At 51.5% G+C, this 22684-nt stretch overlaps 1 protein-coding gene across 1 annotated transcript; it reads left to right on the forward strand.

Moving 5' to 3' along the window:
• The first annotated feature begins 11110 nt into the window (after positions 1-11110).
• On the forward strand, positions 11111-20294 carry NAGK (N-acetylglucosamine kinase). The gene is made up of 10 exons (XM_010963715.3): positions 11111-11376; positions 13190-13274; positions 13429-13527; positions 14331-14472; positions 15269-15379; positions 16068-16180; positions 17637-17724; positions 18707-18804; positions 19310-19388; positions 20022-20294. Exons 1-10 carry the CDS (start codon positions 11348-11350, stop codon positions 20210-20212), a joined length of 1035 nt encoding a protein of 344 aa, XP_010962017.1. The 5' UTR covers positions 11111-11347; the 3' UTR covers positions 20213-20294.
• The last annotated feature ends 2390 nt before the right edge of the window (positions 20295-22684 follow it).

Genomic DNA, 22684 nt, shown 5'->3' on the forward strand with positions numbered 1-22684 from the left:
GCATGTGCGGGGGCCATGGAGGTGCCCACGGGCAGACATCTAGGCTCAGAGGCACAGGGAACTCGCTCACAGACACACAGACAACCAAGAAGGACCCATACTGACCCAAACACCCGGTACGCAGTTGTACAAGCAGACCTGAGGATGCAGGTTCCCCAGCAAGACACTCAGACACGCTCCACGCCTGCCGTCATCCTGAGACGCCCGAATCCATCTGCCCCAGGGAGCCATCAGCTGGTTTGGTGTGGTGACAAGAGCTTCCTACCCAACCACCTCCCTTTCCTTTCATCCACCCAACCTCTCCTGGAGGCTGCCCAAGGCGGGCAGAACCAGCTAAGCTTCCCCGCCTAGGCCTTCGAGGCTCTCTGTCCAGGGCCGTGGGGTTTGGGAAATGGAGGACCACGTCTGAAATCAGCTTGCAGCACCTTTGCTGGGGTCTAGAGTCTGCTCCTTCCACAGAGAGGAGGTGCACGGGACAGTGAGCGAGGCCTCCAGATTTCCCAAGGCCTAGCCCTGGTGGCTGCACTCTGCCAGTCTTCCCAAGGGAAAGTCTGGGCCAAGAGAGCCTGATCCGAGGTCTCCATGTCCCCTAGCAGCCTCTCGGCAGTCCCAATACACACCGCATGCCAGCGGGTCCCATGCATCAGAGTCCCCGCAGGTGGGCTTATCTCCAGCCTCTGGGATGCAGCTTCAAGGCCAGTTTCGGGCTCTGGTCCCATGGGCGAGCCTGCTGTGAGAGCCCTGTTCCCTCTCCCCGCCAGTGGCCCCTCTTGTGGCTGTGTGGTCACATCAGCAGTGCTGAGAGGCCCTCCCGGGGACGGCCCCAGGCCCTGCACAAGCAGAGGAGGCCTCTCTGTGCTGGACGGTGGGATTGCATTTGGGGAGGTGGTCAGAGCTGCCCCTCAGAGCCAAGCTGGGCAAGTAGGTTCTCACTGAGGGCTGTCCCCATGTCCTGGCTGTCACATGTCACCCCAGCTGTGGGATCTCCCTTCTCCTCCTGTCACACCACACACACTGGCCGCTCCGCTTACTGCCCATCCTCTGCCTACAGCCCTCCTCACAAGCTGCTCCCTCTGTTAGGTCAAGATCACCTCCTCAGTGGGGCCGTCCCTGATCACAGCCCAAAATAGCGTCCCCCATCCCATTTCCTGTTTTGCTTTTCCTCGTAGCACCTTCCACCCCACGTCAATATAGTAGATGTTTACTTGTTTCTTTTCTGTCTCTCCTTCTAGAGTGTAAGCCCCGTGAGGGCAGGGACTTGGACCTGCTCAGTCCTAGAATTCCCTGCTCACCCAAGGTAGGCACACAAAGGACACACTAAGCCTGCTGCAGGGAGGTGAGCAGGCATGCACACGCACGGTGGCACCCAAGTCCTGGATGAAGACTGTGCCGCATGCACCAAGCACACGGACACCCACACGGGATCTCTCGGGCAGAGTTGCGCACGCTCCCGCATCTCACTTGGCCCAGCTCCCCAGAGCCCAGGGGAAGCATTATCACCACTGTTCCCCCACGCAGGCAGCCTCCAGCCAGATCCACTCAGCCCGCCCGGTGCTAACTCGGCCTGACATGCCAGTCACACGTGGGGCTTCTCGTGGAAGCCGCGGCGAGTCCACTACCACTGTGGTGGCTGCTAATTGGCTCTGTGTTGGGCCTTGGGTCACCGCTCGGTCAGCCATGGCTGATACTTTCTTCCCACTTGTCTCAGGAAAGGCGCTGCTGTCCCCTCTGCTTAGACCTCAGACAGCTGCTGAACCGCACATGGCTGGCCACGTGGGACCAGCCGGGCCAGCAAGCTCCTCTGATGGTGGCCCCTGCCCCTCTCACTCTTGGGAAAGAACAGATTGCTCAGCACACAGGACAGGCTTGGGATGGGGCGAGGCATTTGCCTGAGGAGGGAGTGGTGTGATGACAAGGGTATGAGGAAGACCCCAAACCCAAATTTCCTTTCAGGATGACCTGATGCAGTGCCTGGAAAGCCACCGTTAGGAGGACAGTCCTCTGGATCCATCCTGTTCTCCCTCAGGGTTTCTCTTAAAGTACACATCCCCTGATGGGGGTAGGGGGTGGGGTGGGAAGGGAAGAGGAAACACCACTGACTGGAATATTACACCTAGCCCTGCGTCTATCATCTGTCAGGACTCTAAGCTGCATGCCGTTATGCCCTTGGCACCATGTTTCCAGGGATTTCCTTTATTTTTTTTAATCAAAAGAAATTTTTTCTAATGCCAGCACTGAGGCTTGAACCCAGGATCTCATGCATACTAAGCATGTGCTCTTCCCCTGAGCTGTACCCTCCCTGCCAGAGATTTTCCACTTTGAGGAGAAGCAGCTGCCCCAGCTTGTTGCCATCCCCTAGGAATCTGGGGAAGATGAAGTGGCTTTTCTTCAGCCCAGACTCGGATCCTCCGTGGGTGCTGATTTATCCGATTTTCCTCCCAGTGGGACTTGAGGGTGGAGACTGGGGCGGTGCCCCGGCCTGAGAAATCTTAGGACCTGGCTTCCAACCAGGAGTGCGCACCTCGCTCCTAGTTTTCATGACTCCGGAGGCCAACGTGTACGCCTTCACAGTTTTACAAGGGCCCAAGCCTCCTCCCAGTTTGGGTCTAGCATACTCTCACTCTCCAAGCCATCCTCAGATCCTGCCTCCTCCTGCAAGGCTCCCTTCCTGCTGCTCTGGCCTGCTCTTGCGACCTAAGGCTCCATCCTTTCTCCGTCTGCCCTACTCAGGGGACTACAGGGCTCCAGGCATATTTGGGCTATAGCATGCCTTTCTTCCCTCAATGCTCCAGCTCAGGGATTCATGACTGAAAAAAAAAAAAAAAACCCCCACCTGATCAACAACTCCAATGGCCTCCTTTGATATAGTCCCCCACTCAGGGAGAGGCAGGATGCTGGGAGAGGCCCACAAGAGACCGGTAACACCTCTTGGGCTGGGTCTGAAAGCCACCTTGCCCTTCCCGCTGAGGGGTCAGAAGAGGCTGCGGCAGGCCAACGTCTTACTGAGCCAGTATCTTGGGGAAGATTCTAGGCGGCCCCAGGGAAGGAGGTAAGAGGAAGGAGTGGAGAAGTGCCACCCCGATCCTCCCACCCTGTGAGGGCGCGGCTTTGTCCATCTTGCCCAGGCCTTGGGCCTCCAGCAGAGATGGCCTGGCCCCAGGAAGTGGTCGGGGCAGCTGGTGGCTCCACCCAGAGGGAAACAAAGTCCAGACCTGAGGCTTTAGGGTGAGGCATGTTGGAGAGTCGAAAAGTCCAGCTTTGAAAAGCCAGTAGACTATTGAAAGGAAGGAGGAAAAGGAGGAAGGAAGAGAGAAAGGGAAACTGAACAAGAATAGAAATTACACTTTCAGCCGGATTATCCTTAAAATCTGTCCATGTCATTGAGTTGCTTTAGGGCCTCCAGGACCATACAGTAGGTGATCCTTAGATCTATATAATGGGGACTTAATACCTCTTGAGAAACAAGACTCCTTTGGTGCAAATAACACTGTTTACTGAGCCATTAAACAGGACGAAATGGGTTTCTCTCCTTTGGGGCTTTTCTGAGCCTTAATGTACTGATGGGCAGAGGGACTCTCCAAGGTAAGGGTTGGGTGGGAAGATTGAAAGGACTCCGGGTTCCCAGCGACCACAGGAGCACTTTGTTCTGGAAGAACCAATTAACATCCCCCGAGGGGACAGCACGGGGAAACACTGCTAAACTGACCGGGGAATGATACCTCTTTCTGTTATTTGCAGTGACATATAAATCCTGGTCTCCTAAATTATTGGAAGACAATTTTATAGAACTGAAAACCAAACCACAGAATCAATCTGCCACGGGTCACTGAGGCGAATGACTTGCTCAGACTTGCATTAGGACTCCTCTCTGGAAGGGTTTTTTTTCATGGGGTGACCAACTCATCCCACTTTTAAAACTGAAAGTCCCATGCGGCAGGAACTCCCTCAGTCCTGAGCAAACCAGACCATTGGTCTTGCTATTTCTTAGCGGGTATTGAAACAGCAGGGATTGTCTCCAAGGAGCCCAAGGAGCCCTCTGAGACCTGCAGGGCGCCGTGAAAGCTTAACTGGTTAAGCTACCAGCCAGCCCTTCCTCTTCTGTCTCTCACCCTGCAGGTCACACTGGCAGAGTCTCCTGGGCAGGTGGAGAAGGGAAGGAAAGCTGTCTGGCTCTATCTCCCACCCCAACACGTGGCACTTGAAATCATGGCTCTGGAACCCTAAGAACCCTGCTCATCCTGGCCCCCTGCCCTGCACAGACCCTCCTCCCCTACTCACAGCGTTCTTCTTGCCCATTCTGTCTGCCCATCCAGGTCCCACCAGTCTTTCAAGACCCACTTAACATCCCTCCTCCAGGGAGCCTTCCTGGGTGCTCCAGCACATCCTTGTGCTGGCCTCCTGTTTGCACCCAGAGTCCATGGTCCTCACGGGGCTCATTTACTGCCTCCTTATGACGTCTGGGCTTACTGAACTCTCCAGGACTTGACACCTTGCCTCCCCAGCCAGTCTGTGAGACCCTTGTCTGCCCACCCCTAACCTGACCAAGTCATATGGAGATGCTCAGAAGCCAGTGCCCCAGTCTCCCCTCCCAGCCCCTCCTTCTCACCTCCCGACTCCTGAGTTTCCGTGGGGGTCCACCCTTAGGAGGATTCTGAGAGGGTCGGGTTGGACAGAGCATACGAAGATGCAGCTGTGGCCCCTAGGATGGATAAATTGGGAAATGGGTTGCAAACCCTCAGGATTCCGGGAGGAGAAAACTCAGGCTGGAGGGCGAGTCTTTGGGGCCTGTGGTAGGGAGTGGCTGAGCCATTTGGGACAGTAATGATGCCCTGAACAAGGCTCCCAGCCTCTGCTTTCCTCACACACCTCATCTTCCCCAGGCTCCAGGTCCCTTCTTTCAGCTGGGCTCTCCCATCTGCCTCGACCAGTCCAAGGCTGGGGCTGCCTGCATACACCCAATGGTAGAGACTTAGTGCTTGCTAAGGAGGTCCTAGACAGGTTCAGCTCTGGGAGCCGAGGACAAAGCTTCAGAGGTAGCTGTCCTGATTTCCCACCTCCTCCAGGGAGCCCTCCTGGCACTGGCTCTGGACTCATCCTGTCCCTGGGTAACAGATGGTGCTAGAACAGGAGGTGACTTGTTCTCAGGAGAGTCTGCCCAGCCCCCATCGGCAGCCATCTGTTCCAGCCTCTTCTCCGACAGGTCTGAGCATAAAGGGAGGCCCTAGTCTAAATAGGCACTAGTCTGGTCTCAGGCTCGGTTTAACTCCTCACTCCATTCCCCCTCTCATCAGCCCCCTCTCTCGCAAACAGTCCCTCCAGGCCCTGGGAGGGTACTCACCTGCAAGGGTTCCAAGGTTGGTGCCAAAACATAGTTTCTCCTCATTTCTCAGGTTCTTCTGTGAGACTCAAGGGTTCATAGATAAGAGGCCACAACTCTATGACCTTTATGTACATTACATAGATTTTTGTTCGAGTGAGATATTTCACTAAAAAGAAATATACAACGTGCACACTGTGGAGTACTACTCAGCAATGAAAAGGAGCTATTGGGACATGTCACAGCTCAGATGAGCCTCCAGGGAATGATGTTGCATGAGAAAAAGTTGCGCACTGCATGGTTCTATTTATATCCCATTCTTGTAATGACAGAATTTTGGAAATGGAGAACAAATTAGTAGTCACCAGAGGGCAGAAGTGGGGTGTGGGGAGGGAGGGCAGTTTTAGAGGGTGACTTGAGGGAGACTTTGCAGATGGAACTGTTCTGTCTCTTGACTGAGGTGGTGGATACATGAACCTACGCATGTGATAAAATTGCAAAACTAAACACACACACACACACACACACACACACACACACACACACACACGAAAATGGCTACAGGTGAAACTGGGGAAATTATATTGATGATTGTATCCATGTCAATAAGTGGGTTGCAATATTGTACTATAGTTGTACAAAATGTTACCTTTAGGGGAATGGGATTTCTCTGCAGTATTTCACACACCTGCATATGAATCTACAATTGTCTCAATAAAAGCTACAATTATTTATTTATTAAAAAGGAATAAGTCATATAAAAGGGGGGCTCCGGGTTCCACACATTTGCTAAGGGGCAAGACAGGAGCCTGGGAGAGATGAGGCTCCCCTCTTCCCAGGCCTCTTCCAGAGGAGGCATGTTCTGGGAGAATCTGACCTCCGGTCTGGTCCACATAACCCACCCCACCCTGAGTTCCACAGAACCCACTCCAACCTGAGCGGACCTGGGGTGTGTGGGGTGGTTAGTTTTTATGGGCTGGGTAATTTCATATGCTAATGAGGAGGATTATTCCAATTATCTTGAGGAAGGAGCAGGGACTTCCAGGAATTGGGCCACGCCCATTTTGGGCCTTTTACAGTCAGCCTGGGTATCATCATGGTCCCTGTGGGTGTGTCATTTAGCATGCTAATATATTACAATGAGCCTATAATAAGGCTCAAGGACTGCTGGGAGTCGAATCTTCCAGATCTTGGGCTGAGTTGGTTCTAACCAGTTTGTGTCCTATCCTTAATTGCTGTGTCATTCCTTCAATGGTTGTGCCCTGCCCCCTTCTCTCCTGTCTCAATTACATAAGTACACACTTCCATTTTTGTACTTCTACACTGATATACACAGACCAAGGGTGTTCTCACGCACGTGAAACATCTATCCAGTGTGGACTGGTAAATGTTTAACAGCCGGCTTTCTGGACACCAACAATAACAGTAACCTGATTTGTAGCAGTTGCTGATTTCTGTGTTGCAACCATTCCCACCACAGCAATTTAGAGCTACCAACACCATATCACTGAAGGAAGGAGAAAGATCTGCACAATTAGCTCTTTGTGAGCTAGTGCGAGCCAGCTCCAGCACAAACTGCAAAGTTACATTTGGGCACTATGTATCTGCTCAAAGGTGCCTGGATGTGCAGAATTGCTTAGGTCCCTTTAAGAACTGAAATGCTAATTCTAATTCTATACATACACTAGTACAGAAAAATACAGAGATATAATCTCAAATACATGCACTTGTAGACACATTTAGTCACATACAAAGACAAGTTCAGACACAAAGTTAGGAACACATACAAAGACAAGTTCAAGTATGTAAATAAATATACACACATCTACATAGAGATCGATACAAGCCAAAACATGCACATAAACACACATATAAACACCCACATGCCCAGGAAGAGGGAATAAACCAACCTGATTTTCTGGGGTTGCTGCCTTGGCCTAAGGCTGCCCCTTTCAGAACCACCTCAGATCAAAGCAGAGGAAACTTGAAGAGCAGACTGTGTACAGTCAGTCATCCACTCCTGCTTCTGTGTTCACCCTGCTCCTTCTGGGTTGTTCCTGGTGGTCCTGCAGGTCTGGAAGAGCTCTTGCCTTACAGCTACCAGCCTCAGAGGCCCACCCCAACCCCTTAGTAAGGCCGCCCCTCACCCCCTCTCTTTCCTTGTGGGAAAGCCAATACCAGCTTCTGTCTCTACCATCATCCTAGATCAACAGAGGAGAAGGTCAGCATGACACCCCCCGCCTCCCTACTTGCATCCTTTCGCATGACTTCTGCCTTGTCCCTTATCACCTCCTTGTTCATCTCTTGCCTGGGCCATTGCCCCTGCCTTCTAAATGTCTCTCTGCTCCAGGCTCTTCCCTCCCATTTGTCCTGCTATAAGAAACCTGCCAGATTAATTATCCTGAAGCCCAGTGCTGAGGTCACACATGTACTGGCCACTTCCCAATGCAGGACAGATTAGGGCTAGGTCCCTTTGAGGCCCCCTGACCGCTTGTCCAACTCCTGCTTCCCCAGTTCACAATTTCACTTCTATTTTCTCCAAACGTCTTCCTCTCCCTAATCTGCAGTTGCCTCTGCCATAGAATCTGCTTGCTTCGTTCTTTAGTTCACAGTGAGGCATTTACTACCCGTCATGTTTGTGGTGCAGTGCTTTACAGTTAGAAGCACTCTCAAAACTCTTCACGCACCTCCCAGCACGTGTCGGGTACCAAGGTTAGCCCTGGAAGTACAGTGGTGAGTAAAAACAGATGTAGTTTTGCTTTCATGAACCAAGTCCACATAACTTGCTCAGGATCTTGGGCCCCAAAGTCTTCTTCCCTGAAATTCTAAGTGGATTTGGGAGGGAAGACATTTTTCCACTGTCCCTCTTACCTGCCCTTTCCCTCCCCAAGGAAATATGGCCTTCTTGGAGTCATGGGGACAAAGGAGAGAAGACAGAGAATGAAACTGTGGCTTGCAGATTCTTAGAGGAATTTATCAACCTCATAAGCATCACAGGAGCAGCCGCTGGGATGTTGCAAGCCCAGTACAAACAGGCATTAAACTGTTACAAAGCTAAATAGTCGTTAACACTTGTCTGCATTGCAACATCTTTATTTCCGTCCCATTACAGTAAATACCCACACCCATTATAAGCAACATCTCTCATTGGTGTGAACCTAGGCTAGTTACTTTGATTTCAGAGTTTCCTCACTTGTAGTATGTGGTCAGAAATCTGATCTTTTCATAGGGTTGTTAGAATGATCAAATGAGATAAAGGTACATAAAAGAGCTTTATAGAACTATAATGTACAACACAAACATATAGTCTTTTATTCAATGTGGTTTTCTTCTTTAAATTAGTCATTTCATAAACAGGCACTTAATGACTTTGAAATCGTCTGGCCTGGATGGATAGGAGACAAAATATAGAATAGCACTGTGCAACAGAAATGGGTGCGCCACATGTGTAATTTAAAACTTTCACACCAGAAATTGACACAACACTGTAAACTGATTATGCTACAATTTTAAACAATTTCTAGCAACTACATTAAAAAAGATAAAACAGACTGGCAAAATCGATTTCAATAATATATACTTTTAACTCACTATCTCTCAAAAGGTAAATCAACAAGTAATTCATATAAAAATTACTGCAGATCCTTTTACATTCTAACTTGGTACTAAATCTGGGCACTCCTGTATTTTACACTCACAGCACATCTCATTTTGGAGTAGCCACATTTCAAGTGCTCAGTAGTCACATGTAGCTACTGGGTTGGACAGCCCATACTAACTAGTGATGCCAATAAAAATTAGCTAAGGTCTGTGTAGTACTTAATGGTTTCCAAAACTCTTTTGATGTTTAAATCCTGTCTGTGTAGGTGGATGTTTATTATCTCCACTTTGTAGAGGAGGAGAAGCAGTGGCAATTATGTGTAATTCACCGAAGAGCATCTGCTAGTGAATGGTGGGCTCAATCCTTATCTTCAAACCTTTCTCTTTTGCTTCCTTTTTTAACAGGAAACACAAAGGGAAATTTTAATACTACACACACATAGACCCCAAGGCTCATTGCACTAGTGCATGAAAAGCTACTCGTCCTTTGAAAATCCACCTACAATCTCCTTCCTTTCAAAAATCCTTCCAATTTAATCTGACCAGAACCTATTACTTCCATTATTCTAAAAATATGTGTGTATGGATTAAACACCTTCCAGCTCTGACGTGCTATGGATGTAAATGATACAGGTGGGCATAAAAAAAAAATCCTACCCTTCCTTCTGATATTCTCTGTGATGTAATTTACTTTTTAATTACTCTTGCGGGTTAAATTGGAGTGTTTTTGTGTCCCAAGTAGGTAAGAAATGAAAAGACTCCTCTCTTCCAGTTTTAAAAGCACATACACGCCAAGCGTTCACAGCAAAGCGTAACCAGATCCAGCTGGCTGTCAGGGAAAGAGGCTCCTAGTGCAGGGTTTCTGTATAAGAAGATTGCAGGCACACCGGAGAGATGGATGGGAGAGTGGGGACAGGCTTGAGAACCACCCTGCGACAGACCCCTCCCTAGGCTGATGTTCCTGAAGAGATACCAAGTGCAGCTGACTGCCCTCCTAGTTCGAGCTGCTACTTTTCATGGGCCCAGCACCCCCCGAATGAGCCCACAGAGGAGGAGGAGCCCCAGCTTGATTTTCAGACCTGGCTAGTATTTTCTCTCTTTGCACTACCTTTCCCTGTCCTGACCTGGTGCAAGGAAGGAAGAAGAATGCAGTGGTGGCTGGAGGGCAACAAAAGGCTTGTAAAACCTGTCGACGAAAAGTTAATCAGTCGACCTAGGAAAGAAACAAAATTCTATTCCGGATAAATTTGAGGATTATAACCTCAGAGGAGCGCCTCAGAATTATCTGAGTACTGCTCTGCCCCTTAGAAGTCAAGTCACAGTTATATTAAGTTTTTTGAGAGAGAAGGATGTACATTAAATGATGTACTATTGGCAGTTTACATAATCCAGATCTAAGCGCTACGTGACCCCCTTATCAAGAAGGAATGTAACCTTTAAGGAGCTCTCTTACTGATGCTAGGAGAATGTTGCTCTTTTGGTTGAGCGTGTTTCTGCCTTGGGAAGGTTTGCTCCATGCATAATGCAGATACACTATGCACAGTAGGAGGAAAAGAGGAAGCCAAAGAACAACTTTTTGTTTAAATTTTTGCCTGCCCAAAAAAATGTTTTATTTCACAAAGCATACCTGCTAGTTTGCCAAGCAGTCTATGTCTCTGCCAATATCCTCCACAAAGAACCAAACTTTTTTTGTAAGCGCGTAGTAAAAACACCGCTTCCTTCTCTGGTCTTACAAGAACAGCCTCCAGGGCTTTCCCCTTCCCCAGCCCACTTCTAGTTACTCCGGGTTACGCAGATTCACACGAGTGCAGAGTCAAGTCGGCCTGGGTGCTTGTGCGTGCACGTGTAACTGCCACTGACAGGCAGGTGCCGGGCTGAACAATGCAATAATGATTTAAGAGTCCCAGCGGCCCCCCAGCTTGCGTGCCCGGCTCCCCGACCTCACACACCGCTGGGGGGTCCAGCCGAGCGCGCGTCACTGTTTCACCCACAGTCTACGTGGCTCACAAGCATTGAGCACGCGCCAGACGGGGCTGCCAGCCACTTCCGGGCACTGATGGGGAGGGCAGGTCAGTGACGCGTCTAGCGGATGCGACCCGGGTACTGCTTTCTGGCTCCTCCGCTGGGGATCCCATATTCATCTCCAGAAGCGGGGCCCAGGAGGTGGGGAGGAGGTCCGGAGGAGCAGCTAAGCACCGCACTCACCCAGCCTGCCGGACTCACCCAGCCTGCCGGAGTCGCCCGGCCCGCCGCTCTGGGGCCGACGGCGGGCAGGGGCACCACGCCCCCGCGCAGGCGCAGTGGGCCTCAGCTGGACCGGCGGGGCGTTCACGTGACGCGGGGCGGTGCAGAGCGGGCTGGAGGGAGGGGAGCGCCGGCGGGAGGGAAGCGAACGGCGGGATCCGCGGCGGCGGAGGCGGTAGCAGCAGCATGGCCGCGCTCTACGGGGGTGTAGAGGGGTGAGTGCGGCCTCGAGGAGGGAGTCAGGGAGGGGCGCCTGGGAGGCGGCCTGGGCCGCTCCCTGGGCAGGGCGGAAGGAAGGCCGTGGCCAGGCCGGCAGGCTGGTGGCCTCCCGCCTCTGTCAGGGTTCGGCCACTTTGGGCTTTCGGGCTGCGGGGCCTCGTGGAGGAGTGTGTACACGCGAGGCGGTGCCCTCGCGCGCGCAGTCTTGTGATTTGCACGCACTGTGTGTGCCACGGCCACACCTCTGGGGGGGGACCTTTGTGTTTTGCGGCGGAACCACGCCCCCTTCTCCCACGGATGACCCGCTCCACCTGGCCCCGCTGAAGAAGCTCCTTTTTTGCATTCTTGCTCCCAGAGAGAGTTTTGCTGAACAGGTGTCAGGTGTGAAGTTGCTGGACTTGGGGAGAGCAGTGGGAGGGTGGTGGAATCCCGGACAAAGATCTTTGCCGGAGGGTATCTGGGAACTGAAGCTGGACGAGCCAGACTGCTGGCTTGTCCTGCTGCCAGAAGCCCTTCCATTCTTGTCGGCACTCCGGGCTCCTCACTCTAGATCCACCCTGTGTTATTCTTGCGTATTTCCTGCTCGGAAGCTTGTCTACTGGACTTTTTGATAGTAGCTCTTGCCCTCGGTATGACGGTGGGCTAGACTTTTGCCCTGTTTGCGCTTCAGTTACCTTATGTGTCAAGTCAGAAGAGGGATGAACAGAATGGTCGCCAAGTCCCTTGCCAGTGACAATATTTTGTGACTCTGGGTGTATCAAATCAGGGCATAATAGAGTGGCTGTTGTCTCAAGACAGGGCACTTTGAATCTAAGATTGGATTATTCCTAGGGCAGTCACATCTCACTGCTGACTCATGGACCCCAAAGTCTGTCTTTTTCACGTGCATTTTTATGATTGATCTCTCCTGCCCTGTATCTATTGCACTAAAAAAAAGTACAGAAGTTTGCATTCATCCCTGTTCTATTCAGGTGTAAGGTATGACCCATTTTTCCAGCTTGTCAAGAGATTTTTTGGGACGATTAATCAGCTACCTCATGCATTAATTACTCCTTGCAACTTCTTGTCACCTGTGAGTTTGATCAGCAGGTCTTCTGTGTCCTCTTCTGATATTCCTGAAAGTACTGATCAATAAACATACGTTGCACCACCACAGCCCTCTGTCGAAACTACCATTTGCCCCAGTAATAAGCATTTGACCCTTTAGTTGCTTAAGCAGGTATTAACTCCCTGCCATCTGGTCACCATTTCTCACGAGAGTGTTTTGAAGACCTTGGCAGCTGGAGCTGCAAAAGGCAGCCTTTGGTTTTGTGAAAGAAGCAGAGAGACGTGCCATTCTTTTCAGTCACATTTACTGAGGGTTGCCTGTGCCATTCATGCAGGTAAATAAATGATCCAGAGCTTTACCCAGTGGAGTTTGTAGTCTAGAGAGAGGCGCACAGTAAAGCAGCTTAACACACTTTTAATACAGAGGAGTTCGTAGGGGCACTGACATGGCTGAACTAATGGAGCTTTGGTGGAGGGCCACACATCAGAGGTTTCAAGGACTGGGTGATATATGAGTAGAGTCTTGCAGGATAAGTGGGACACCCCCAAGGGAGGCTGAACGGGAAATGTGTTTCAGAAATCCAAGAACACAGCAAACGCCAAACTGCAGAGGAGGTGGCAACTGGGCATTTGGGAATGGTGGCTGGGTTTGCTGAAGCTGTCTCCATCACACTGGGCTCTGCCTGTGACCAGGACTGCACAAGCTTAGCTGTGTCTGCAGGTTTTTCTGAGCAAGACTGAGTGCCCCCTTGTGTTCTGTAGGGGAGGCACACGGTCCAAGGTCCTTTTACTCTCAGAGGATGGGCAGATCCTGGCAGAAGCGGATGGACTCAGCACAAACCACTGGGTAAAGGCCACACTGAGGGGACCGGTGGGCTTGATTGTGGTTTTAGTCTCTGTAGTTCCTGTTAAGGTGGTGGCTGGGGGCTCATTAGCATCTCATAGGGGCAACACAGGTCATGCGAGCCTTTGTAACTCTTCCTTCCCTTGATCGGGGCCAGCTGATCGGGACAGACAAGTGTGTGGAGAGGATCAACGAGATGGTGAACAGGGCCAAACGGAAAGCAGGGGTGGATCCTCTGGTACCTCTACGAAGCTTGGTGAGTCCTGGTAGAGCTTGGGAATGAGATCACAGCAGCACTGAGACAGTGAGTTTGCACTGGATGAGTCTGATGACTGCAGAAGGAAAGGCCTTGAGGGCCTAGTCTCTGGTCTAGAAACTCACCTCATCTCGTGCATTCTTGTGGCTCCAGTTGCCACCTACAAGCCACATGGATTGGAAGAGCACAGGGCTTTGGAGAGCCACTGAGATCTTGGTTTGAATCTTTGTCACTCAACACCTATGTGACCCTAAGCAGGTTACTTACCTTCTCTAAGCCTCAGTTTCCTCATTTGGAAAATGCAGATAACAGTAGCTACCTCAGAGTTGCTGGGGAAGTAAAATGACATGGTACATCCCAAAATGGTTTGCAGGGACCCTGGCCCATAAGCTCCGATGAATGTTAGCCATTATTCCTAGCTCAGCCCATTCTCCCGAGTTGCTGTAGCTCCGGCTACTGCCGGGACACCCTCAGTGAGATGTCCTGCAGGCACAGCCAGACCCTGTGTATTCTGGACCAAGCTTCTCTCCCCTCAGCTTGCTCCTCTGCCTGATTTTTTTTGTTAAGGGTGCTACTGTCCTCTCCAGCTCCAAATCTGGCCGTGTCGAATCCTTTCTCTTGTCCATCCTCAGTCCAGGTTCTTGCCTTCTGATGAGTCACTGTGTGGGGTGGAAGGACCCGGGCCGCATGAGCAGGGTATGCCCCGATGTAGAAAGCAGGGGGCAGACATCAGAAGGGGAGGGGGTTGAGAAAGGAGCTGGGTCTGGGGCCCTGCTTGCTCGCTCACCTCCCGCGTGGCCTAGGGCCTATCCTTGAGCGGTGGGGATCAGGAGGACGCGGTGAGGATCCTGATGGAGGAGCTGAGGGACCGATTTCCTTACCTGAGTGAAAGCTACTTAATCACCACCGACGCAGCCGGCTCCATCGCCACAGCCACGCCGGATGGTGAGGAGGTGGAGGGAGGGGTGAGGTTGAGAAGTGGTTTTCTTGGGGGAAGAAGCCCCTTAGGTTTAGCTGGCAGAACCTGACTTGCAAATACCGGGAAGGCAGCCTCAGTCATACCTCCCACTCCTCTCATTAGCTGAAGTTGGCCAGAGCAGGGACTGGGCAGGAGGAAGGAGGGCAGGAAGGGCATCTTGATGGGAAGCAGAGAATGGAGTCCAGCATAAAACTCCATTCCAGAGGAGGACGCCCCAGGCAGTGCAGTGATGAAGCTGGCTAGGGAAAGCAGCAAGTGTGGAAAAGAAAATGGGAGGAAGTGTGATGGCAGCGCAGAAGGGGATGGCATTGTGAGACTGGCGTTTGAATCTCAGCTCCCATTTTACCAGCTGTACGATCTTGGAGAAGTTACGAAACTCTGAGTTTCAATTTCCTCATCCATGAGATGGGGGTAATTAGATTCATAAGGTGGGTCAGGGCATTGAATGAATGTGAAAAGAGTCTAGCACAATCCTGGCACATGGCAGGGACTCAGTTAAGCAGGGAGTCACTTGAAGGCTGGCTGGGCAAGGAGACAGACTCGTGTTCCTTGTTCCCCAAAAAGGGCTGTATGTGATTGGGGTTTCTCTGAGACCCAGGCCCTCCTCCTTCAGGCAGGAAAATAGCTGGGCTGGGTTTTCTCTGCAAAACTGGGTGGTGATCGCTTTGCTTGGGGCTGGTGTCTGTCCTGTCGTCCCTCAGTCGGAAGCTCTGTGCTCTGCAGGGCCTCGGCCGCGCTGAGTGTCCCGTGCCCTTTCCCCAGGTGGGATCGTGCTCATCTCAGGGACAGGCTCCAACTGCAGGCTCATCAATCCCGACGGCTCTGAGAGCGGCTGCGGCGGCTGGGGCCACATGATGGGAGACGAGGGCTCAGGTGAGTGCACGCCGACTGGGCTGGCTCAGGGTCCTGGACCCTTCCCTCCCTGCAGCTCCCCATCTTCCTCTCGCCGCCTCCCCTTGGCCTGCCGACGCCTGGGGGCTCTCTGGGACACCTCCTGAATCTGAGGGCAGGGTAATGACTGGGATCATGGAGATGGAGCTGTGGGACTCCTGGCTGGCCTTGGTCTTCAGCAGCGATTTGCACCCAGGACTCAAGAGCCATGCCTCAGCCTAATGGCTGTTGCCTATCTGTGCTGACTGTTGGAGTCCTTAGGAAGGACCTGACACTACGAAGGTTAAGGCTGTAGCCGTACCAGTCTGCTCGTGGGAAGGAGGGATGGAAGCTCCCACCACCACCTCTATATGGGTAGCAGGTGTACGTTTGCATAAGGGCCCTTAGGGCCCCGCTCCTGGCAGTGACCGTGGTGGTTTGTGTGATAGCTGACTGACCGTGTCTGTCTGCGGGGGTAGGAGCTGGTGTGACCCAGCTTCACCTGTTCTGTCTTCCCCCTCCAGCTTTCCATCATGTGGGTCAGTCAGATACAGTTTAGTTAGAGGACCCCAGGCTGGGAATCGGGGCACCTAATTCTCTGTAATACCCAACCCTGTCTAGGTCTGAGTTCCCTTCCCTGTGAGCTTGGGGAGATTGCCCCCATCTTCTTAGCCCTCTCTGCTCTCTGCAGCCTACTGGATTGCACACCAAGCAGTGAAAATAGTGTTTGACTCCATCGACAACCTAGAGGCGGCTCCGCATGACATTGGCTATGTCAAACAGGCCATGTTCAACTACTTCCAGGTACTTCCCCTGCCCCCTGGTAAACGTGCACACCTGGGATAGGGCTGTGGGAGACTGTGCAGGGGTGAACGCAGGAGAGGGGCTGGGTGAGCCAGAGGGAGGTCGGGGTGAGTTGTGGGTCAGAGCTGGAGGATGGAGAAGTCATAGGTGAGGACAGGATTCAGAATGAGGCAGGTGGTGCATTCCAGGAGGGTTCCGGGCATGAGGAGGGGGTAGGGTAGGGACAAGCTAGACTTCACTCTTGGGCAGCGAGACTCTGCTGAGAGGTGAAGGCAGGTGCCATTTTAGGCTGGAATGGGAAGGGCGGGGTGAGATCGGGGGCGGTGCACACAGACACAGGGACAGCGGGGAAAGTCAACAGATGTGTTGGACAGTGAGCTGCCTCTGACCTGCACAGGCCACGGAGGAGAGCGCATTCAGGAAATGGGCGGGGAGGGTTCTTGGGAAGGTACAGCCTCCTACCCCAGGCATCAGGGACTGACCGCCCTTCTTGGTTTGGGCTGTGCTCATTTGTAGTGGATTAGGAAACAGCTGCCTGGAGCTGAAGCAGAGGTGAAAGGTGGGAGAGGAGAAGGGAGGTAAATTTATCTGATAGACGTCTCTCTGGACGAGGGCCACTTAGGTGAGCTGGGGCCAGGGTCAAGGAAGAGTAGAGATGCTGGAAAGAAGGACCTGTATTCTCAAGGCTTAGGGATTGACGATTGAAGAGGAACTCTGGCTTGGGCCAAGGTAAGGAGTATGGAGGGGCCAGGAAGAGAAATCACTTCTCATGGCAGTTGCTGTGGGAAGTGGAGTTAAGCAACAGATTGGTTCCAAGCTCCCACTGACATGTCTGCTAGTCCCTCTCTTATCCTTTAGTCATTCTCATTAGGTCGTTACAAAGGTTGAATGACACAGTGTGTATAACATGCTTAGTACGTTGCCGTAAATGCTCACAATTTAGCCCCCACCCCCTCTTCCTTCCATTTTGCCGGGGGATCTCTGGTTCCTCAGGACCTTCAGAGGTGTTACAGGGGTGTAAGCTGGTTGAGGAAGAAGATAGATCTTGTGGTCAAATAAGAGGGGAGAAACAAATCAATTTCCTGGTTAGGACTTCTCGGAGCCCTTGATCTGCCCTGTGACTCTCTTTAAGAGAGGGGTGCAGTGTGCGGTGTCCTTAGATTCCTTCGGCCCAAGAAATCTTTTCAAGAGCTCCTCGGGGAACTACAGAATACTCTGGTGGGCACATATGTGTGTTCTATGTTGCGTCCAAGCTAACCTCTAAAGAGCAGCAGGGTCCATGTTGGGGAAAACGGACCTTTCTCAAATGAGAAATCTCAAATCCTTGGACTCTCTAGAGCGTAAACATTTCCCCAGCTTTTCAAACAGTAGAGATATCGGGAAGGCCAACTGGGTGGGCACACTGGGGGTCTTCCTTTGCTGCTGCTGACTGTCTTGTGCCCTTTCTGCCTCTCAGGTGCCAGATCGGCTAGGAATTCTCACCCACCTGTACAGAGACTTTGATAAATGCAGGTTTGCTGGCTTTTGCCGGAAAGTTGCAGAAGGTACTGGAGGTGGGGCAGGGCTTTATCTGGTTTTGTTCTGCAAAGACCTCCCCAATTGGAGGGTGGAGTAGGGGTCACATGGGGATTGGAAGCCAATTTCCCTTTGTCCAGGTGACCTGTTTTCTGCCACCATGGGCCTTGGTACTGGTGGGCCTTGGGGTGGAGGCAGGACACACAGGTTGTAATGACAATTGTTTTATGTAACCTGGTCCTTTTGACAGCTGTCATGGCTTGTGCAGGCTGTGTGTCTGTTTCTGAGAAACGTATGAGGCTGTTGTCCTTTGGGCAAATCTATAACTTGCTTTTTTAACCGATGATACCCACAGAACTAGGGGATCCTGGACAGGCGAGGCGTGTTTGGCTGGGTATCAGGAGAAGCTGAACCACAGGGCATGTTTGTTTGCACATTTCTTTCTCCATTATACAGCCCACACTCCCTTCATTTGGATTCCTGAAGCCTCGGGGCATTGTAGGTCCCTCTGAGATCTGCTGGTCTGAGGCCCCTTCAGAGCAGAGCAAGGAGGGGGCTGGGCTGACCACCAGCAGACTGTTAGAGGCGGGTGGGGGGCCCCGACAGGAGTACCGGCCAGCTGCTCAGGTAGGGTCCTGGGGCCCCAGAGCTGAGAGACCTTCAGGGACCGACTGAAGAACTCAGTGTGAGTTGGAGTACAGACCTCCAGTGCCAGTGTGCCCCCTAGGGGGGTTCCCCTTCTCAAGTGCCTGGAATGAGCCACCTCTGTACAGGGCACCCTTCCTGGGTGGAAATTCCTGGTGGGGGCCGAGGGAGTAAGGACAAAGGGCAGCTTTGGAGGCTGGCTTAGCCCCGTGCCATGCCGTGAGCATCTGTTCCTGATTCAGACCTTGGCTGCCTCTCGGTACTCCTACCTCCCACTGTTGCTGCCCTGCAGCAGAGAGAGAGAGAGTAACTGAGGACCAGTGGCTCCCCATTGTTCACCAGCTCTGTTCCCTCCTCCCTACCCAGGTGCTCAGCAGGGAGACCCCCTCTCCCGGTATATCTTCAGGAAGGCTGGGGAGATGCTGGGCAGACACGTGGTGGCAGTGTTGCCTGAGATTGACCCGGTGAGTTGAGGTGGGAAATGAGGGGTGGGGAGCTGCTGGGCCAGATTTGACCCTTCCCCATTAGGGGTGAGACTTTCCCATAAAACTGTGTAAATGGGATATAATTTGAAAGGAACTCTGGGTATGAGAAAACATCTGTGGGAAGTGTGTAACAGAGAAGTGCTTGGGTTCAGTGCCTCCCCTCTGGCTGGTCCCAGGCCAGTATACATAGAGTCAGTTGTTCAATGTGGTGAATGCGCTGCGCCCTTTCTTTCAGTCCTGCTTCTGTCTGTTTCCCTCCCTTCTCTTTCCTTCCTCTGTTGTTGCTTAACCCCCTTTTTCCTTTCCCTTCTCTCCCTCACATTTATGACTCTCCCTATTTTCTACCCTTTATTCTTGACTCCATCTCCTGGTCCCTGGCTAGAGGGGAGGAATTGGGCTAGAGTGGGCTGGTCTTAAGAAACTCCCCACTTTGGCACTGGAGAGGCTCGGTTGCCCCCAATCTCCATTTCTGCTCTCTGCCCAGGTCTTGTTCCAGGGTGAGATTGGCCTCCCCATCCTGTGTGTGGGCTCTGTGTGGAAGAGCTGGGATCTGCTGAAGGAAGGTGAGAAGAGGTGGGGGCAGGTGGGGATGGGCAAGGGTGAGGGGTGGGGCTGGGAAGGAGGTGGCCTGGGAGAACTGGGAGGACTTGGTTACCTGGGCACTGAGGCCTGGACAGGCCACTGAAGTCTCAAACCAAGACCCTCAAACTTCACTTTTCCAGGGAGCCCTTTTACAACGTCTCATCCAGCTTCCTTGAAGTCACAAAAAGGTCTTTTTTCCCAAAGAATATATTAAATAAGCATCACCTTTTAAAAATTAAAGACAAATGTAACTTTGGAAGTCGGAGCTTCTGACCAGTATGTGGCAACATCCTCATCACCATAATCCTGGCCAGAAGGAAAGAAATGTGCTGTCCGCACCTTTGCAGCTTGTTTTGGGTGGCTGTGTGGTTCCCATTAGACATTCTGAAGTAGCTCAAAGGCCTCTGATGCTCCCTTGGAGCCCTTGAGTGGCACTGGGTGCTGGGGCCCCACAGCTGTCCCTGGGCTCCCACACCTGGTGCGCCATCCGTTAGGGATTTGGCATGTGGGACCTCCATGCAAAGCCTCAGGGCCTGGGCCTCTTCTTTCCCTCCCTCTTCATCCCCACCTTCTCCCTGGTCTCTCATCTCCGCCCTCTGTGTTCTTTCCTGCAGGTTTCCTTTTGGCGCTGACCCAGGGCAGAGAGATCCAGGCTCAGAACTCCTTCTCCAGCTTCACCCTGATGAAGCTGCGGCACTCCTCCGCCCTGGGCGGGGCCAGCCTGGGGGCCAGGCACATCGGGCACCTGCTCCCCATGGACTACAGCGTCAATGCCATTGCCTTCTACTCCTACACCTTCTCCTAGGGGGCTGGCCCTGGCTCCACCCCCTCCAAGCCCAGTGGACATTGGGTGCTGGAAGGGAAGGGAGGAGGCTCTTTCTTTTTTTCCCTTTTTAAAAAAAAAAAAAAAAAAACACATATAGAAGAAAATAAACGCACTTTACCCACTCCCCAATTGGATGGTGTTATCAGGCACACATGCTGTGTACAGCCTCAGCTCACCTGCCAGGAGGTTATCCCAGAGGGCTCAGAAATGGTTTTAGCTCAGGGTTTAAAGCCCCACTCGAGGTGCTTGGCCTGTGGTCACAGTCTGCTCGCCCAGCAGCCAGGCAGGTCATTTATGTGTGTGCTGCCCCCCCACCACATTAGCATACTCCTATGCCGTGTGGCTGCCACTTCACCTGTGGTCTCAGTTTTCCCCTGTCCAAGTGGGTAAAGATCCCTGCCTGACCATCTTTAGTGAAACTAAGTGTTCTCCATGCAACATCCCCAGAAGTAACCTTAGACACAGCACACCCTGTCTTCATAGTCCCAGTAGGATTTTGGGGATGGTACAATTCTAATCTGGGAGAATTTTTACCTCACTGGATTTGGTACTTAGAGGTAAAGGGCACATTGTGCAGTTTTTCTGCATGAATGAGTTCTTAAGAGGTTATGAGGATGGCTGAGGTCCCAGAAGGCCAACTAGACACAAATGGGTGGTCTACCTATTCCTGGAGACTGCTGGCCTGGCTCTGGTTACAGGATGACAACTTTGCATTTGTTGTGTGGCACCGGAAATGACGAACGTCAGTGGAAAGCAGATAGGATTCCTGTATAGGATTCCTGTCCTGTGGATACTGTAGTTTGATCAGTAAAGACAAGCCCGGGGCTTCCTGTTCTGCCTGTGCTGGGTGAAGACTGAAGACAGTCTTGACCCACAGCGGCTGCCTCTCCGGGTGTTCAGAGTGGAAGCTGTTACAAGGCATGGATTGTGTCCTAAACATCAGTTCTCAAGCTTCTGTGCATCAGTTATTCACAGACTTGTTTTAAACTCTGATTTTCATTTTTTCCCCCCTTTTGTAAGGTGTCTGATTCAGTAGATCAAGGATGAGATGAGATGGGAAATTGTCATTTTTGCTAAATAACCTTGGGTCATTTCTGCTGCAGAGGTCCACGATCTGCACTTGGGGGAGCTCTCCCCGGTAACTTTGGAGTTCTGATTCAGCTCTTGAATACCCGTTTCCCAAGTCAAATGACACTGTTCTTTCACTGTGTACAACAGGACGGTGGTGGCTCTCATCCCGTCAGCTCTAGCTCAACACAGCAATAAGAACTCAAGCCATGTCCCTTCCTGGGGGACAGTCAGCCCTCTTCACATCTAGGTGTGGTCCCAACAGCTGGGGGCCAGCTATCAGTGAATCCCCAGTACATCATATGGTGAATAGCTTGCAAAGAACAGGGACCCAGCAGAGGGGCCTCGACAGGATCTGACAGTCCTAAGAACACTTTACTAATGAGTGGCCTCAAGACCAGGATCAAGCAGTAGTTTGGATTTAGAATCTAAAACTGTATGAGTTTATAAATAAGAGACATCTGTTCTTCAGGATACAACCATCACTTCCTTACCATTGCCTAGCCTCTGCTGTTCCAGTTGGACAGGAGGTTTAGAGCACAGCAAGGAGCACATCATGACGGATTTTTAATGCCAACATGTAAGTGTTGACTAAACGTTAGTTGGAAAAACGAAGGCGGTATTAACGTGCACAAGGTCAGATGTGTTCCCAGTTCCCATGACCAAAGGAGATGTGATGAGTTGGCTTTTTCTCCAACTAGTCAGGCTCCATTACACGGAGGTTGCAATGCATAAAGCGATGTTTGATGAGATTCTCTCCCTTTAATTTAAAATGTATAACCTCCTTCCCTATAAGATACCAGGAACAATGAAAAGGATGCCGTAATGCCAAGGCGCTGGATATATGATTCATATCTGAGCTTTAACAGCCTTTGGACAAGGCAGGAGAGCTTGGAGCAAGAACAGGACTTGAAGAGGCCAGCGCTGCCTTAATCTACCTGTGTGATCTCGTGGACGGCACAGCCTCGTCTGTACCATTCAGCAAACATTCACTGCATGTCTTCTAGCTGTGATGAGTGCTCTAAGAATTTTTAATCTAAGGATGAAAAATGAGTGTACCCTTACACCTTACACCAACAGAAAGTGGTTGAAAATTTAAGGAACTGCACAGTTTACAGTATCTGCACTTTTCTGTAGTATATTATACTTAAGTTTAATGACAATTTTAAATGAATGAATACCCCATTCACTTCAAGGCTGTGACCAATCCAGGCCCTGTATAAATAGAACTATAGCTGTAAACAGGCAAGTGAGCTCAGAATTTTTTAAAACCTGATTGTAGGAAAAAGGCAAAGAAAAGACAGCACTCAAAGCAAAACCCATGGGCTACGGTCTAGTCCTGTGATCTTTTTAACATATAATAAAGCCGAGCACGGATGATGT

The sequence above is a fragment of the Camelus bactrianus genome, chromosome 15 (genome assembly GCF_048773025.1).
Source record: "Camelus bactrianus isolate YW-2024 breed Bactrian camel chromosome 15, ASM4877302v1, whole genome shotgun sequence".
Lineage (NCBI taxonomy): Eukaryota > Metazoa > Chordata > Mammalia > Artiodactyla > Camelidae > Camelus > Camelus bactrianus.

Bases quoted from the DNA above. Each gene is read 5' to 3' on its own strand.
- NAGK (XM_010963715.3), top strand. From the start codon at position 11,348: ATGGCCGCGCTCTACGGGGGTGTAGAGGG. The intron at 16,181-17,636 runs GTACTTCCCCTG...TCTGCCTCTCAG, and splicing joins CCATGTTCAACTACTTCCAG to GTGCCAGATCGGCTAGGAAT. The intron at 19,389-20,021 runs GTGAGAAGAGGT...TCTTTCCTGCAG, and splicing joins CTGGGATCTGCTGAAGGAAG to GTTTCCTTTTGGCGCTGACC.